The 16,879-nt window shown below is 40.9% G+C and overlaps 1 protein-coding gene across 4 annotated transcripts in view; it reads left to right on the forward strand.

Annotated features, from left to right (window-relative positions):
* The window catches only part of rgl1 (ral guanine nucleotide dissociation stimulator-like 1), a 177,639-nt gene extending 163,307 nt beyond the window's left edge, over positions 1 to 14,332 (forward strand). For all 4 annotated transcript variants that reach the window (XM_078561568.1, XM_078561564.1, XM_078561565.1 and 1 more), the window contains 4 exons: positions 2,691 to 2,883; positions 4,505 to 4,759; positions 10,897 to 11,011; positions 12,708 to 14,332. In XM_078561568.1, coding sequence (XP_078417694.1) covers positions 2,691 to 2,883; positions 4,505 to 4,759; positions 10,897 to 11,011; positions 12,708 to 12,892 — 748 coding nt within the window. In that variant the 3' untranslated portion in view covers positions 12,893 to 14,332. The remainder of the gene's footprint in view (positions 1 to 2,690; positions 2,884 to 4,504; positions 4,760 to 10,896; positions 11,012 to 12,707) is intronic.
* Positions 14,333 to 16,879: the final 2,547 nt, after the last annotated feature.

Genomic DNA, 16,879 nt, shown 5'->3' on the forward strand with positions numbered 1-16,879 from the left:
TGGTGCCAAGTCGCGTGAATCTTGTGATATCCAACAGCAATTATGTCAGCAAGCTGGGTAGGCAACCAGTCGCATGTCGGTATTCTCTGACAGCAAAACAGGAAGTTTAAAACACTGAATACCTTCACTTTAAATTTTCAGATAGCAAAGCAAATTATTTGGGTTAAAGTAATAGCTAGAATATTATAAGCAATCATGATTTAAAAATTTGCTCCGTTAAATGATGGAGAAACCTGACATTCTGCAAATATAAAATTAGCTTTTTTGGGCCAGTGAAGATATTTAGCAGTAATTGAGGTCGATGTGCCATTTTAAAAACCTCATCTGACGGTGCAAGTTTTTCAAGGGTTTTTTGCAGAGATTCCAATAGCTTAAAAGTGGAAGTTTTCAGAAGTTCACTCATTGGTATAAGGAACTTCTGGTTGAACATAGATTTGACAGAGTAATTCCTGGGGATTTCCACCTTATTCTGCACATGCAGATTGCTGAGAGTTTGTGGACTCTGCTGTTTTGCTGTAAGTACAGCCGCAAAATTTGGGATTTTTGTGTTTTCCTTGTGTCACAAGCTGTTGATTTACTGTAGATCACCATTTTTTTTGGCCACAAAAATGATTGTACATATACGCTACACAACGCCCCCCCTCCCCAGAAAAACAAAGAAACAACTGCCTTTCAGCCACAACATGCTATACTCGCATTCATAATCAGCCTCAATTTTTCACCCGGCGAATGTATTTTTTACTTACTGGTACTTTTATAATTGGGCATAAGCGATCAAGCAGGCAGCACTTGTGTTGTGAGGATGTGTGGGAGTTTAAAACGCACCCACACAGCAGACCGTGTGAGGCTAACTACAAAAGAAGGCAACCACCCAAGCTAGCGGGTTACCTTTTTACACTTAACATACAAGTTGGCCCCTGTTTTTGGAAGGATTTTTCTAGGTTTCAAAGGGCAACTTATCCGCTGACTTCAGTATCTTTGGCCCAGTTCTGTACTGGACGTAGCTGCCCCTCCCCAGGAAGGCAGGCCTCAGGCTGGCAATGTCAGTTTAGAGCCTTATGCGTTCTAGTGTACAGAGCATTTGTTGTCACCACATTCCTGTACTGCAGTGCGACCTAGGCTCTGTGTGCACCAGTGACACATAAGAGCACAAGAAATTTCATCCGCAGTGCCTCTGCTGAATTCTCCAAAGTCAATGAGAGGACTGTCAAACAAATGCTAGTGTCCCCCTTGAAGCGAGCGCCACAAGCATTCAGGCAAAACTCCTGCAAAACCAATTACAATGGACTGGACACTGTCTGGATGGTGAAAAGCATCTTCTCCCCACCAGGTCCTGTTTTCTCAACTCAAATGGCCAGCATGTTCCAGGGCAGGACAAAGAAAACGCTACAAAGGCACTCTGAAATTCTCCTTGAAGCACAGCAACATTGACATTAATGACTGGGAGGAACTTGCTACTAATTACTCAAAATGGCAACAACTTGTCCATCAGGCTGTGTCATGCTTTGAGTCCAAACATCTTAATGATGAAGCAGAGTGGTGGCAGAGAAGGAAAGAAAAGGAGGAAACCCTGCACTCCAGTTCCACTGTCTCATGGGACATCTCGCCCCATGTGTCCAAAGATCTGTGGGTCTAGAATTGGCCTTCTCCATCACCATGAAGACCTATGACAGAAGACCTGTGGCACTCTGGACCCTGAGTGCACATCATCCTCTAATCGAGGGGCAGCCGACAACAACTGGACAGAGTCAGCACCAGTTTCCTACCCTTACAGATGACATGAATTTGCTGCATATACAGTACCTGAATCTGTGAATGAAGCACAACGTCAAACATGCAGTAGCTTCCTAGACTGCTAATGTTGCACTCCCAGGTTCTCATTTATTGTATAGCCAAAGCCTCTGCCTTGCGTGTACAATCCTACAATCAAATCCGGCGCTGCTGGGTTTGTGCTGGGCTCCTGTCTGTCTGTTTTGGACAGGCCCAATGGGATAGGGGAAATCTTCAGTGCTGCCTTCTCATTGGTGGATTTGTGCTTTAATCCAGCGATGATGGAGCAGTGCAGAGACGTTTCCCATGTTATCAAGCCAGTCAGATTCAAATAAACAATTCCATTGGGTTTCAAACTCTATACATTGACACTGTACTCTCTCAATGTAGACAGTTCTACACAAGAGCATTACCATAGTCAACAATGCTATTAAATAAAAAGATGCACCAATATCCCCTGTGGCTCAGTGATGCATCTTATTGTATAACGCTCCTGTGATGCAAGTTGGGAGATTTTCAGAAGTTAATAAAAGCTATATAAATACAAGTTGTTTATTGTTACTGTTAGTATCTCTGAAAAAAGAACCTTTTTCGAACATAATTCTTTGAGACAAAAATGTAAATAGGTTAATGCGTTCTGATGAAAAGTAATCAACCTGAAACTTTAGCTCTTTCTCTCTCTCCTCAGCTGCTGCCAGACCTGCTCGAGTCTTTCTAGCATTTTCTGTTCTTATTTAAATAAATTGCATAACTAACTCCAGGTGGCATAGAGCATGTACTTTGAATGTATTTCAAAAAATGTTCATGTGTAGGGCCACTGTTGGGTAGCCAAGTACCACCCCGAATCGACAATAAACTCTTTCTGTGGAATGTAATGACTTTTCAATGTTTTTGCTGACTAATCCCTTTCCCTCTTGCAGCCTATTTCTAGGGGCAGATGTTAACGCAAACAGCACTCCAACTAAGAGCTCCGAGCAGCCTAAATCCCCTGAGAGCGGAAGTTCAGCAGAGAGCATCGACTCGGTCAGCGTTTCATCGTCGGATTCCAGCAGCTCGGAAATTGAAGAGCCCTGCACTTCGCAGACTGACGCTCGAGAAGGACCACAGAAAAAGGTGAAGCAAAGAGGCATTCACCACGTTAAAGATGTTGTCATGGGAGGCTCAAAACACATTCACCTGGGAGGTTTGGGATCATCTGATTCTATCCAGATAATGTCTCTTCCCACCCCCCTCCCCGATTTGTAATTTGGTAGTCAATGGGATACAAGGGTGCTCAGTGGCACCTGTCCCGATCACCAGTCAAACCCAACTTGCCTTTGCGGGCACCTGACTATCTAATTGGGCTGACGCCTCTTGGAGGCAAGCCACCATCCTCAATTTGGACCCAGCTTCAGTGACAGCCTTGTAATTGGCCACTGCCAGCAATTCGTTTTCAGAACTGAAGGTGAGATGGCAAAATTCAACCCATGTTGTTTACAAAGGCATTGGATGCCAGAAAAATGATAACTCCATGGAATGAAAACTGATCTTGTATTAGCCAAGTTTGTATTTCATATGAACAAGCTTGGCTTATTTTGTATAGAAAGTTTGTCATTTAAATGTGTACAAAGGAAGCTTTGTGTGATTTTTTTTTTAAATGGTTATCACAATAATAGCCAAAATCTTTAATCTAAGTTTAAATTTTATAAAAAGATCTTTGACTAAAGTGCAGGCTGACTTTAATGTTAGGTTTATGGTTGGTAAATTTAGCATGTGGGATGTGACTGTAGCAGCTTAAAGCACAGTCCACAAAAACAGCACTTTGGATCAAAATCTAGCAAACTGTTCCACAAATTGCAACAAAGCAATGCACCTCGCTGCACTGGAGACTGTGTACTTTGTTTTGTCTATAATTGACCTTTAGTTATTGTTCAGCATGTTCTCTACAGGAGGGTGTTGTTTCTTGGGAGATTATCAATGACCTCATTGGTTTTAGTAGAACATGTTTATGACCTGTTCCCTGGAAATTTCAACGATTCAGTTTCTTATTCTATTGCTTTGTGTTTTGGAGTGATATTTCTGTTTAAGAATCTCCCCTATTTATGGATTCTCCTCTTTCAGTCCTTGTATTCCTCTTTAATAACTTTACTGCCTATTCATTACCAATACTGCACGTCGGGCCCACACATGCACAGGCTGGCTCACTCTCACAAGTGCATACCATCACCACTGGGCGTGTTTTAAGTAGGTGGGTGCTACAAGCGAGTAGCCAGGTGAGGCAGGCAGGTAAACATTTGCATAAGTATAGGAGTATTCAAATATTGCATGTAAACTGAAATTCCAAAGAGAGAATTTGACAATTTTAAGAGTTAAAACACTAGCTTAAATGTTCGAGTATAATGGCCCACAGTGCACTTGTGTATACTATGTGCTAACAATCTAACTGGATAATTTACAAATGTGCTAAATGATGAACCATCAATGTTGGCTTGCCAACTAATAGACGTTAGATGGTATCGTTCATCAGAACTGATTTTGACTAGATCAGGGAGGAATCCCAAGGAAAAGATTTCACAGTACAACGACCAGGAAATTGTGCATCCCTTGCTGTCCTCGACCAAACTGTTGTGTCCACAGTGCCTCTGTTTTTGAGGGAATGGCAGAGAGTTCATGGCATAATGGATGTAACTGGGAAGATGGACCTATCTCAGAGAGAATAATTAACAATTTTTTTTCTAAAATAATTATTCTGCAGTCATCCGAATCCTTGTCGTCATCTTCCTCCATGCACTCTGTGGACACCACCTCCTCGGGAGTTTCATCCTTGTTCAGCACTGTGTCATCGTCACCATTATTGCCCCACCATACCAAGGTTCACAAGCGTTCTGCCTCAGCCACCTCCTGCAATGCAACATCGGCACTTCCTGTGTACAACCACCAGAATGAAGATAGCTGTATCATCCGGGTCAGCCTAGAGGATGACAATGGAAATTTATACAAAAGCATTTTGGTAAGTACATGGGCTGTTTCCTTTCGTCATGTTCGTGTTGTATAATGGTCGTTAATTTCCCCTCCATTAGCCCCCATCCCTTGCACAACAATGCAGCAAGGAGGTACAAATTGGAGTCTGGGGTCCTTCAATTAGCACATGGCTAACCACAGGCAGCTCTGATCCTCCTGTTAGCTAATTGAGTAATTTTAGCAAAGACATTCCTTGCCTTTGGCTCACATTGAGTTTCAGGAGATGAAGGGCAGAGAGCAAACCAAAAATGGGTTGGAGAAGATTACAGTCCAAAATAAAACCACCACCCTGTGATTGGTTCAGAAAAACCTAAAAATTATTGGGTAGTATGTTATCCCTATAACTTAATGATCCTCATGTATTTCATGTTTGGAAAAATTATTTCAAATCTCCTTTGATTGTGGCTTCCCAGTAGCTCAGTGTGACGTGTGGAAACCTGCCTCTGGAATTTAAATATGATAACTGAACACAATCTCTGGATGAGTGCTGGTGAAGAAAAAAATATTTGTTAGCTTGTTCTAGTAAACCTAAAAGTTTAGCAACCAGCCAGCATTTAATAATTACAAAGTGAAGATTATGTCAGCCAATGATGTCAGTGAGTTGGAGGTGAGGTGGAGCTGGGCACAACTTAAGGCAGGACTTGGAGCAAGCATATTGCAAACAGCCTGTTTAAATGGGACATCTATGAGCTACAACAAACTAAACTCATGGCCAAAATTACAGCAAAGTCTCCCGATTAAATGTAGGACATTTTTATTCCCAACAAATTGCAGTGAGTGGAGGATAGCTACAGAATCATTCTCCTTCCTTTGACTTTTTTTGTCGATTACCATAAGTTTTGTCCTTTTCTGCCACTGGAAACAGTTTCTCCTTAAGTACTCAAAACCCTCCCCTTAACCTTATCTGCTTCAAGGAGAACACTTCCAGTTTTTCCAATCACACCACATTCTTATGTCGCTCATCCTTGGGCCATTTTAGTAAATCTAGTGGCATAACACATAAAGACATTGTTTAAGGTAACGCAAATATATTGTGCATGTAATTTATTACACCTTTATCTTCTGCCATATGCACCCAAGCTCTCATAACTTTCTGAAGACCTCCTTTGTTAATCACCGACCTGACTTGTGTCTATTTGAACAAATGAATCAATTCATTGCAAAATGTGAAATGGAAGTTTGTAACCCAACAGTGTTCGTTCCCTATATGCAACCAGTCCGAATTGTCATCCCATTGCTGATCTAATCAACTTTTACAATCTCTCAAATCTTCACTTAACCTTGTGGAGAACAAGCACAGCTTCTCCAGTATCTCCACATAACAGAAGTCCTGCATCCCTGGTACAATGTTTGTGAACCTCTACACTCTCTAAGACCTTAACATCGTTCCTGAAGTGTGATGGCCAAAACTCAAGCTATGGACTAGTTAGCTATTTTTGTAAAGGTTTAGCATAACTTCCTTGCTTTTCATGCTACAGTATATGCCTCTATTATTAACACCAAGAAACCTAATACTTTTTTTAACAGCCTGCTCAGCTTGTCCTGCCATGTACACCTCCAGGCCTCTGTTCCATGCAGCCCCCTTGAAATTGTTCTATTTGGTTTTTATTACCTACCCTCCTCATCTTCCACAATGCGTCAGTTCACACTTCTGTGCTAAGTTACATCTGCCACATGTCTATTTCATCAGTCTTTCTATGTCTTTCTGAACTCTACTACTATCTTCCTTACCACTGTCTTCCTTGCTATTGACTTTTTAAAGTTTGTTTCATCTGCAAACCTTTTGAAATTCTGCCCTGCATGCTCAAGTTCAGGTCATTTACAGATATCAGAGTAGTTGTCTTAGCATGACTCATGGGCAGCACCACTATATACTTCTCTCCAGTCTGAACAAACAATTATTCACAAACTCTGCTTTCTGTCTCTTAACCAAGTTTGTATCCATGCTGCCACTGTTCCTTTCAGCCCACAGACTCCAATTAGGCTTATATCAAACACCCTTTTGAAAATCCACATCTGTACGACCAGCCTCACTATTAATCTTCTCCGTTGCTAAACCAAATAATTCAATAAATTTGGTCAAACAAATCTGTGCTGGTTGCCATTTATTCACTTTTTAAAAAGTGGCAATTAATTTTGTCTTGGATTATTATCTTTCAAAGTTTCCCCACTGCAGTGGTTAGGCTGACTGGCTGTGGCTGCTGGGTTTATCCCCTTCTCTTTTCAACAGGTATAAAATTTGCAACCCTGCAGCCCAAGCACTGCTATATCTAAGGAGGACAGGATGATTGTGGCTGGAGCCTCTGCTATTTTCATCCTCACTTCCCTCAGCAACTAAATTGATTATTTTTCCAGAATAATGCAAAGTAGAAAGTAATTAATTATATGATATGGAAATGCACTCTCCAGCCCTGATAGGTGGAGTTATCCTATCGTCTCCTTTTAGATTGGGACATGTCACTGTATACAACCAATCAATTTTGCGTATTGGTTGCAAATATACCTTGGGTCTGATTTTGCACCTGTGGTGATAGTGAAACATCAAAAGTTTAAAATAAGCCAATTCTGCTGTTATTTATGACCATCTTCCTGACCCAGTTAGAATATCATCAAAATTATTTATCACTTCACAGGGATTGCATCTTGCACAGCACATTTTCAGAGTTAAAAAAATATATATAGTCTGTTTCTTTAATTCAATACAGCGTTTTTAAATGTTCTATTGTGTCTTAAGATTTTGTAGATTTGGAGTTTACACTTCTAAAGTAATTAGTATTGCTACCAATGTGCACAAACTGGGTCAGTTCAGTTTATGATGAGCTTACTTTAAGAAAGATGCATGCAAAAGTTCTTCTAGTATTAGCCATTTTCTATGCTAGCATTGAAGCATAATTTATATGATTTAATACTTTTTCTCATACAAGTTAGCAAATAGTAAGTTGGTCCTCCTATATCAGAGAAGGAGAGGGGAAAATTCATCACAGCTGCATCTCAGTGAAACGTTTGTTGTACATCTTGCACAGGGAGATCGATTTGTCTACCTAATGTGGCCAAAAAAAATCAACTAGTGAATTTTTGTAATTTAACTTTGCAAAAGTTTTGGCTTTGGAATATATTAAGATGGTCTTTCATAACAGGGAAAGCTTTTCTAATGTCAAAGATATTGCAGAAAATTTTGTAACATAAGGAACCAATCTCACCAATAAAAACAGGAAACTTGAAATGTATGTTTCTCTGTCCTGTCTGTCTTTACCAGATTGGACTCTGGTGGTTATGCTATGAACGTGATGCCAAATGGCAAAGATCCAGCTTGTGAATTCATAGCATAACATCTCCATGTTTGAAATTGGCACATGTGAACTATTTTCATTCAGACTGCTCAGATATGTAGCCTGTCATGGGGTTGGAGTTATGCTGACTTCTACATAATGTGAAGCCATCTCAGGAGGCAAACTACATCTTCACTGGTGACATGCTTTGTGACAGGTTCACCTGGGTGGTGTGTGAGATCACTGCAAACATTAAAGTCTGCACCAGTAACTGGACTTAACTGTCCTTGGGCGACTGACCCAGACATACAGAGCTCTTGGTTCCCCCCAAAACAGAGTTCTGCTACCAAATGAGCAGGAGTCTTATTCTTATGAACAATACACCATGCCTTCCTTCTGCTGGAGGATAACATCATTAATCAGGCACACGCATTTGTTAATTTTCAGTATCTTTAATGTCTTGCAATTCACCCTGGAACAGAAGAATGGTAGGACATATTAATATGCCCAAAATAGGACTGTACTGAATAGGGCCATACAAGGTGCAAAAGGTCCAAAAAAATCAACCTGGGTGTTGATAATTGATAATTAACAAACTATAACATTTGGCTGCACCACTTCTTTTGTCTTTTCCTATCCTGTTGCTCTTTAATAGATTCATTATGACGTTTGCTTCTGAGTGGCTGAAAAGAATTAATTTTTAACCATGGGCTACAGCTTAAAAGGGGAATTAAGCATGCGCAGTCTCTCAACTGGGAAACTCTACACATCTCCAAAAGAAACACCAGCTCTGCCAGTGTATTTCATCTCTCATTTGCTGGATTGTTCAAACTCTTGAGCTGGGAGAAATTACCTCCAGATGTAACATGGGATTTAACAAAAACCAAAAGGAGTTTTTAGTGCATTTGGTTATTTCAATACCTTGTTTGCCCAACGATTCCAGTGTTTCACAATTGAGGTGAATGTTAAATTTTTGAACTCCACTCAGGAACTAAAAGTTGCTAAATGCCTCAAACATTTTTGTTTCTGTTTAATCAGTTTTATGAATCAATTTTATATAAACATGCACTAATATTAAGCAATGTTAGACTGAGTAAACAGTATTGAGCCTTTTGTTGTATGGATAATGTCAAAAGTAGGCAAAGAGAGGGGAGAAAAAGTGGAGTGTTTAAATTGAATCTTTTGTACAAATTTATTTGCTTTAAACTGCAAATGTTGATAAAATTGCTCAGGAATCCTAGTGGCAAAACACTGGGCTCTGTTTCCATTGCACATTCAGGTATGTGCTATCACTGCTCAAACTGAATGGGTTTCAGAGTATCTAAGGCAGGTTTTGCAATACCAGAACAAAACCAGAATTACCTGGAAAAACTCAGCAGGTCTGGCAGCATCGGCGGAGAAGAAATCAGTTAACGTTTCGAGCCTTCATGGCCCTTCGGCAGAACTGAAGCATAGTTAGAAGAAGGGAGAAATATAAATTGGTTTAAGGTGGGTGGGTGGGGGGGGGTGGGGGGGGTGTGGGGAGGAGAGAGACATTGAGGGTGTGGTGATTGTGGAGATGAGCAGATAATCAAAAGATGTCAAAGAGGTGTTTTGTCTGAGAAAAGTGCTAATTAAGAATGGAAGACAGGATATTCAAAGTACAGCTCTAGTGTGGGTGGGGTGGAAAGGCTAACAAGGTTTTAGTTTTAGATTTAAAAATAATGGAAATAGGTGGGGAAAGAAGAATCTATATAAATTATTGAAAAAAAAAGCGGGGGGGTGGGGGTGGTGGGGGGAAGAAACGGGGTGGGGGGGGGGGCAGGAAGAAACGGGGTGGGGATGGGGGGAGGGGGAGTTTAAGATCTAAAGTTGTTGAATTCAATATTCAGCCCAGAAGGCTGTAAAGTGCCTAGTCGGAAGATGAGGTGCTGTTCCTCCAATTTGCGTTGGGCTTCACTGGAACAATGCAGCAAGCCAAGGACAGACATGTGGGCAAGAGAGCAGGGTGGAGTGTTAAAATGGCAAGCGACAGGGAGGTTTGGGTCTTTCTTGCGGACAGACCGCAGGTGTTCCACAAAACGGTCGCCCAGTTTGCGTTTGGTCTCTCCAATGTAGAGGAGACCGCATTGGGAGCAACGAATGCAGTAGACTAAGTTAGGAGAAATGCAAGTGAAATGCTTCTTCACTTGAAAGGAGTGTTTGGGCCCTTGGACGGTGAGGAGAGAGGAAGTGAAGGGGCAGGTGTTGCATCTTCTGCGTGGGCATGGGGAGGTGCCATAGGTGGGGGTTGAGGAGTAGGGGGTGATGGAGGAGTGGACCAGGGTGTCCCGGAGGGAACGATCCCTACGGAATGCCATCAGGGGGGGTGAAGGGAAGATGTGTTTGGTGGTGGCATCATGCTGGAGTTGGCGGAAATGGCGGAGGATGATCCTTTGAATGCGGAGGCTGGTGGGGTGATAAGTGAGGACAAGGGGGACCCTATCATGTTTCTGGGAAGGAGGAGAAGGCGTGAGGGAGGATGTGCGGGATATGGGCCGGACACGGTTGAGGGCCCTGTCAACGACCGTGGATGGAAAACCTCGGTTAAGGAAGGAGGAGGACATGTCAGAGGAGCTGTTTTTGAAGGTAGCGTCATCAGAACAGATGCGATGGATACCAGTCCTGGGAAGATGGGGGATGGAGAAGGCTAGTTAGACCAGTTATGTAAATGGATATTATTTCTCTAATGTAACTTATGCAGAATTCAGTGCAATGTCACAGTTATCTTCTGGGTGAAAACCACCTTTAAGCTCTTTAGAAAGGCCTTACACTTTTTCATTATTTCACTTTCCCTCAAATATATTAATGAAAAGTAAATATTTTTCTATTTCTTTAGCTGACTAACCAAGATAAGGCACCTGTGGTTATCCAGAGAGCCATGTCCAAGCACAACCTTGAAACAGACCATGCAGAGGATTATCAGCTAGTACAGGTCATCTCAGAAGATAGAGGTGAGAGGTGGAATTTGTATCTCAATTTATGATAAATCATTTGGCAGAAGATTTATATTTTCTGATTTCACAAAAAAGCTGTGAAATCCAAACTCCTATTATTAAACTTATCTAATTGCACTCAGCAGGATGCAGCTTGGAGGAATTTGACTTTACATTCCTCAATAAGCAGCTATTATCTGCACCTAATGAAGCAACTAATTTTAGCTAATCGCCCTGAAAGCTATACTGCATTGAAGGTGCACATCTGCAGTTGGTTGTGGAGTTAAATTGCAAATTATTCAAATAGTTATAAACATTATTCTGGTTTCTTCATTGTAATTCAAGCTGGTTATTGTGTAAAAAAAAAAAATGCATTAACCATTATATTTTGAAATCAATGGCTATTTTTCTTCCCCCCCGCCCTCCCCTTTGTTAGCCCTATGGCAACTTGGCTACGAAGCAGGAAAATTGGATGGGGTCCCTGCTGCTAGTTTGCTAATCAGTGACCCCCTCCCCCCAACACCTTTCCTAGAGAAAAGTGGATACCAGGACCAAATTGAAGTTGGGGACAGACTTTATGGCTTTGATTCTGCCATGGTTAAAAATCCTACCAACTATCACTGTCCAGACTTCTCTAAGCAGAATGCCTCATTTGATGAGGTTTTCCAATGTCTTTGGCATGCTATTCTGGTCAGAGTTTTGAAGAAAAAAAAAAATTCTCCGGATGCAAGCATTACTGGCAAAGCTAGCACTTATTGTGCATCCACCTTCCAAACCCACAACCACTACCATCTAGAAGGACAAAGGCAGCAGATACCTGGAAGTTCCCCCACAAGTCACTCACCGTCCTGACTTGGAAATATATCGGCGTACCTTCACTGTCGCTGGGTCAAAATCCTGGAACTCCCTTTCTAACAGCACTGTGGGTGTACCTACACCACATGGCTGCAGCGGTTCAAGAAGGCAGCTCACCACCACCTTCTCAAGGGCAACTAGGGATGGGCAATAAATGCTGGCACAGCCAGCGACACCCACATCCCGTGAATGAATATATATATAAAAAAAAAATCCCTCATTACCTTGAGAAAATAGGGCAGTAAGCTCGATCCTTGTTCTTTTGACAGTGGTGCCCCCAATGGTGTTAGGTACAGGATCCTGATCCAACGATAGAGGAACGGTTGCATTTGGCAATGATTTGCAGTGATAATGACATCTTTTTAGTCTTTGATACTGGTATCAGCAAAAATTTAAAAACCCAATTGGTTCATTAATGCTCCAATAGCTACATCATCAATGTCCTTTAGGAAAGGAAATCTGACATCCTTACCTGGTCTGGCCTATGCATTGTTCACTCATCTGCCCTTTGAAGTGGCCTAGCAAGCCCCTCAGTTTTACCAAACTGTGACAAAGAAGGCAGGCAGCAGGCACAACCAATTTAGGCAACTAGGAATGAGTAATAAATTGTAGCCATATCCTGAGAATGGGTTAAAAAAAACAATTGTTTACATTTATTGAGCCTATCCAAGAATGGTGTAAACTTTCAAGCTTTTCTCGTGGTATGTAATATCTTCTGAACCTTTGCAACAAATTACAGTCCTATTGCTCCCAGCCATTCATATTTCTACATCGAAATTGCAGTTGGATCCTATGCTTAATGCAACCAATGCTATCAAAATGAATTTGTAAATAAGTGTACATTTCCTTTGCTTTTCAGAGTTCGTGATTCCAGACAATGCCAACGTGTTTTACGCTATGAACACTTCTGTGAATTTTGACTTTATTCTGCGAAAGCGGAACTCGAACAAACAGGTTAAGCTGCGAAGTCGGTCATGCTTGACATTACCCAGAGCAGCCAAAAAAGGAACATCAGCGCACAGACTAAGCAAGGTTACGCTGTAAGGAGTGTCGTTTTTCATGCAGCTGTACCTGTCGGAGCTAAAAACACCACTCAGTATTGAAAAGCCCTGCAATATATGTGAATAAATCACCTTGACAGTATTCTACTTAAATTATTGGACACCATGGATAGCATTGACTGAACTCTAAACTTTTGAGCACAATGCTTGTCTGCTGTTGAAACATTTTGCACATCAGCCCTTTTGAAAGCAGGCTGGAGGATTGGACCCGGTCACCAGAATCTGCTGGCTAGCCACAGACGTGAAGATGATCACTTACTTGTCGGAATCAGTTAGAAGAGGGAAAAAAAAGTTTTTGTTAAATATGAACTGCGTTGACTATTTGAAAATGAGCTGGCCTGGGTTCTTCCGTGGTCGCTTTGTAACAAGTGAGCCAGCCACCATCTAGTCATTGGCCAGATGATGAATACTTCAACAAAAGTATTTGGATTGGCCCTTGAACTCTTCAGCACACCTTTCCTGCCTTCTCTTATTTTTCCAGCGGTTTAACCTCTTCTGGATATACAGCATTGACTTGCCTTCAACGAAGGACAACTGCAAGAAATTATGAAATAGTTTATTATTGCCAATGATGTTGCACTTGTTTTGAATTGATGTTCAGCTTTATATTGAATTTATATTGAATTATTTTGTATATATATTTGTAAATGTAAGCCTTTTTGGAAAAAAATCGTTAAAAGATGCAGAGGGGACCAGATCACCTGAGATATGAATACTTTAATACATTTTTTTGTCCCTCATTTATCTTTATTTGTGTTCAATTACTTAGAACTGCCATTATCTCGTGTGGACTAGTCTACAGTACTAAAAGAATAAGCAATACCCTTTCAGACGCTAATTCATTGACCTCTTCGTTTTAATGCAATCACTTCTCAGGTGTTGGACAGCATTAATTATGTATGTTCACTCATTAGATGTATCCAAAAAAAAAAATCCCTTCTAAGTAGCAGAATTGCCAAGAATGTCTTAACAGTATTTGGGTCTCTATCAAATTCAGGTTTGCACTATGTATAAACTAATCACCAGAAACAGCAAGTGCTGAAGCACTTTAACGTTTTTAGTGTCTTCCACACACACACTGTTCCAGTGTCCTTTCCCAATATGAATCTATGTGCCTATGAGCTGTGGTTAGGAGGGGCTTTAGGGAGCTCACCACCTGGTTTTGGGAGGTCCATGTATTTTCTTGTCTCCTCCTGTCAATCACTTGGTGCCCTGTATAGGATTCACTAATCAGACACAATTACACCAGACCACTCACTACTGAAAAGGTTCAACATCTGAGCTATGCCAACAACACTCGGCGCAGGTTGTTAGAGGAAATCATGAGTTACTTGTATAATTTTGTTTTCTAAGTGTACACTTTTGTAAATATTTTCCATATTCCTTGTATATTTGTTTTAAATAAAAAAGTTACTAAAATTTCCATGCATCAAAGTTTTTGGATTTTATTATTTTGAAACAGAAGGCAAGACTTGGTATGATCATGTATGTTACGATGTGTGCACTTCCATTATGTAAATAGTGTTATTCCATTACCCATAACCACTCCTGTGTGCAATTTTCATGTGTTGAGAGCCTACCTGATTGTTTACCAGGCCATCTGGCATTATGGATAGTAATTTCCTAGAAACCAAGGCTACTGATTGAGTAACTGCAGCATTGCCATGTTTTTTACATCAGCTGATCAAATAGTATAATAAAGCCACAAGGGCTGGTTGAAAAACAAAATAGTGAACTATTTGCATTCTTCACATACCAGTCTTCTTTTTCCCCCTCCTGATTTGTACCAGTTTTCCCCAGTAAGCGTTTTTTTTAATGTATTGATCATTAGCTAGAAAATAACACTGGACATATCTATAGGTGTGGTCAGTATGCTTTCCCTGCCCTGCCCATTTCACTGTTGGAGTCCAACAGGTGTTCACCAAAGCTTTGGTGTGAATAATTTGATTTACAACTTTCTGAATGGCCAGCTTCCGCATTCCCCATTTTATAACATCTTTTCCCCATCCCATTCTGAAATCTCTGGCTGTTTTGCTGTTACCTTTGGTGTCTCCTCAATCTTCCTTGTATCGCAATCTTCTTTCCTTCCCAATTTCTGGTTGTCCATCTCTTGATGCCACTAGCTAGATCAGATTCAAAGTTGATTGCTATGATTTGAATCTTTAAGATCTAACTAAACTTGATAGTTTATTTTAAGATTGAAGCAACCTTTCCACTCTAAGAAATCTAAATGTTACATTTTTTCCAAATAAGATTGGAAAGAAAGTATCTAGAAGCTTGCATAAATAGTAAGTGAATAAGTTGATCATGCTGAGTATTTGTAATATTCCTGCAGATATGGAAGGAGCTTACCTACATACTAGATCAGATGGCACGCTCTACAATCTATCCAGACAGAGTGAAGGCAATACTACAGCATGCCTTGATTGGGAAACTCCTCTACGCTGATCATGCTGCACTAGTCACTCAGAGAAACTCGGGTGCAAAGGTTCATGGATTCTCTCTCCCAGACCTGTAACTTGTTCTCCCTTACTGTAAGTGTCAAGAAAACCATGGTTACAGGACAGGGTGTCACATCTCTGCCCTTGATCACACTAATTAGCACATTGCTGGAAGTTGTAAGCAAATTCTTCTACCTTGAATCCACGGTGATAGGCAATCTGTCTCTAAGTGCAGAACTTAACATGCATTGGAAAAGCAGTTACCACCTTTGGCTGACTTGGGAAACGTGCATGAAGTAGCATCAACCTAACTCTTATGACCCAGATGCTGATTTATGAGATGTGTGTTCTCAGCACCACCATATGGCAGTGAAACATGGACAACTTGCAGCTATCAAGAAACTTCCATCTTTGCTGTTTGTGGTACATTCTGGCCATCTCGTGTAAAGACAAAATCACAAATGTGTCAGTCCGCTTGAAGGCAAATCTCCCAAGTACGTTGGCACTCATCAAGCAGAGGTAACTTTGCTGGCTTGGGCAAGTTCAAAGAATGGAAGATAGCCACATGCGTTCTGTATGGTGAGGCATTCAGAGCCAGAAAACCTGTAGAACACCCAAATCTCTGCTTCAAGGATGCTTCCAAGCATGATGATTAGGCCCTAAACATTGATTTTTTTTTTACACACATGGAGGAAAATAGCAACATCTGTGGGTCAGCATACAGCACCACGATGATCAATGGCTTGGCAACTGATGCCAATACCGAAAACAACCCACAATGACATCTGATAATTGCTTTATATGTGACATTTTTGTGACAGAACCTGCCTGTCAAGGATTGGTGTCCTCAGTCATCAAAAGTGCACTGTGAAGCTACCCCATTCCCAAGGAGTTTGATTTGCTGCATGCCCATCATTTTATGCAGATGGAAGGATGCTGACAGCGATGTAACATTGTATTCTCCTTTCTCCCATGCTCTCTTGTGTTCTCCACCTTTAGTTTTCAACCATTAACAAAATTTTACATATTAGGAAATTTCATGTTTGGGTAACACAATGTGTGACGGCCTTTGACTTGGAAACTGTAACACTAAGGAAAATTTGTAATTACTTTAAAAATGATTGGGGAATTTGTAATTGTTTAAATGTTTGAAAAGGACTTTGAAGCATTTGTATCAATTGTGCAGGGATCAATTATAATTTTTGGGTAAGAAATAATGTTGGTCCATGTGACCTGGTGACCCTTGACCTGGAAGTAGTACCAACAGGAAGGAAGTTAAAACATGGAGGTTGTGTAGCAGACACAAAAACAGGGGAAAGGGAAGAGCTAGACAGAGGAAGAACTTTGGCTTAAAATCCTGACCATACAGGAGGAATGGACTGCCAAAAAACTGACTCTGAAATCTCCTATTCCTATGTAGTTTGTATCAACTGTGCTTTGCCTGTTAATTTGTTTAATTTGCATTGATTCTGATTTGTATTACAAGAAGTGAAGTCTTGCTCGGTCAGTTTCTTCATTTGGGGTCATTT

Source organism: Cetorhinus maximus, chromosome 17 (genome assembly GCF_964194155.1).
Source record: "Cetorhinus maximus chromosome 17, sCetMax3.hap1.1, whole genome shotgun sequence".
Classification (NCBI taxonomy): domain Eukaryota; kingdom Metazoa; phylum Chordata; class Chondrichthyes; order Lamniformes; family Cetorhinidae; genus Cetorhinus; species Cetorhinus maximus.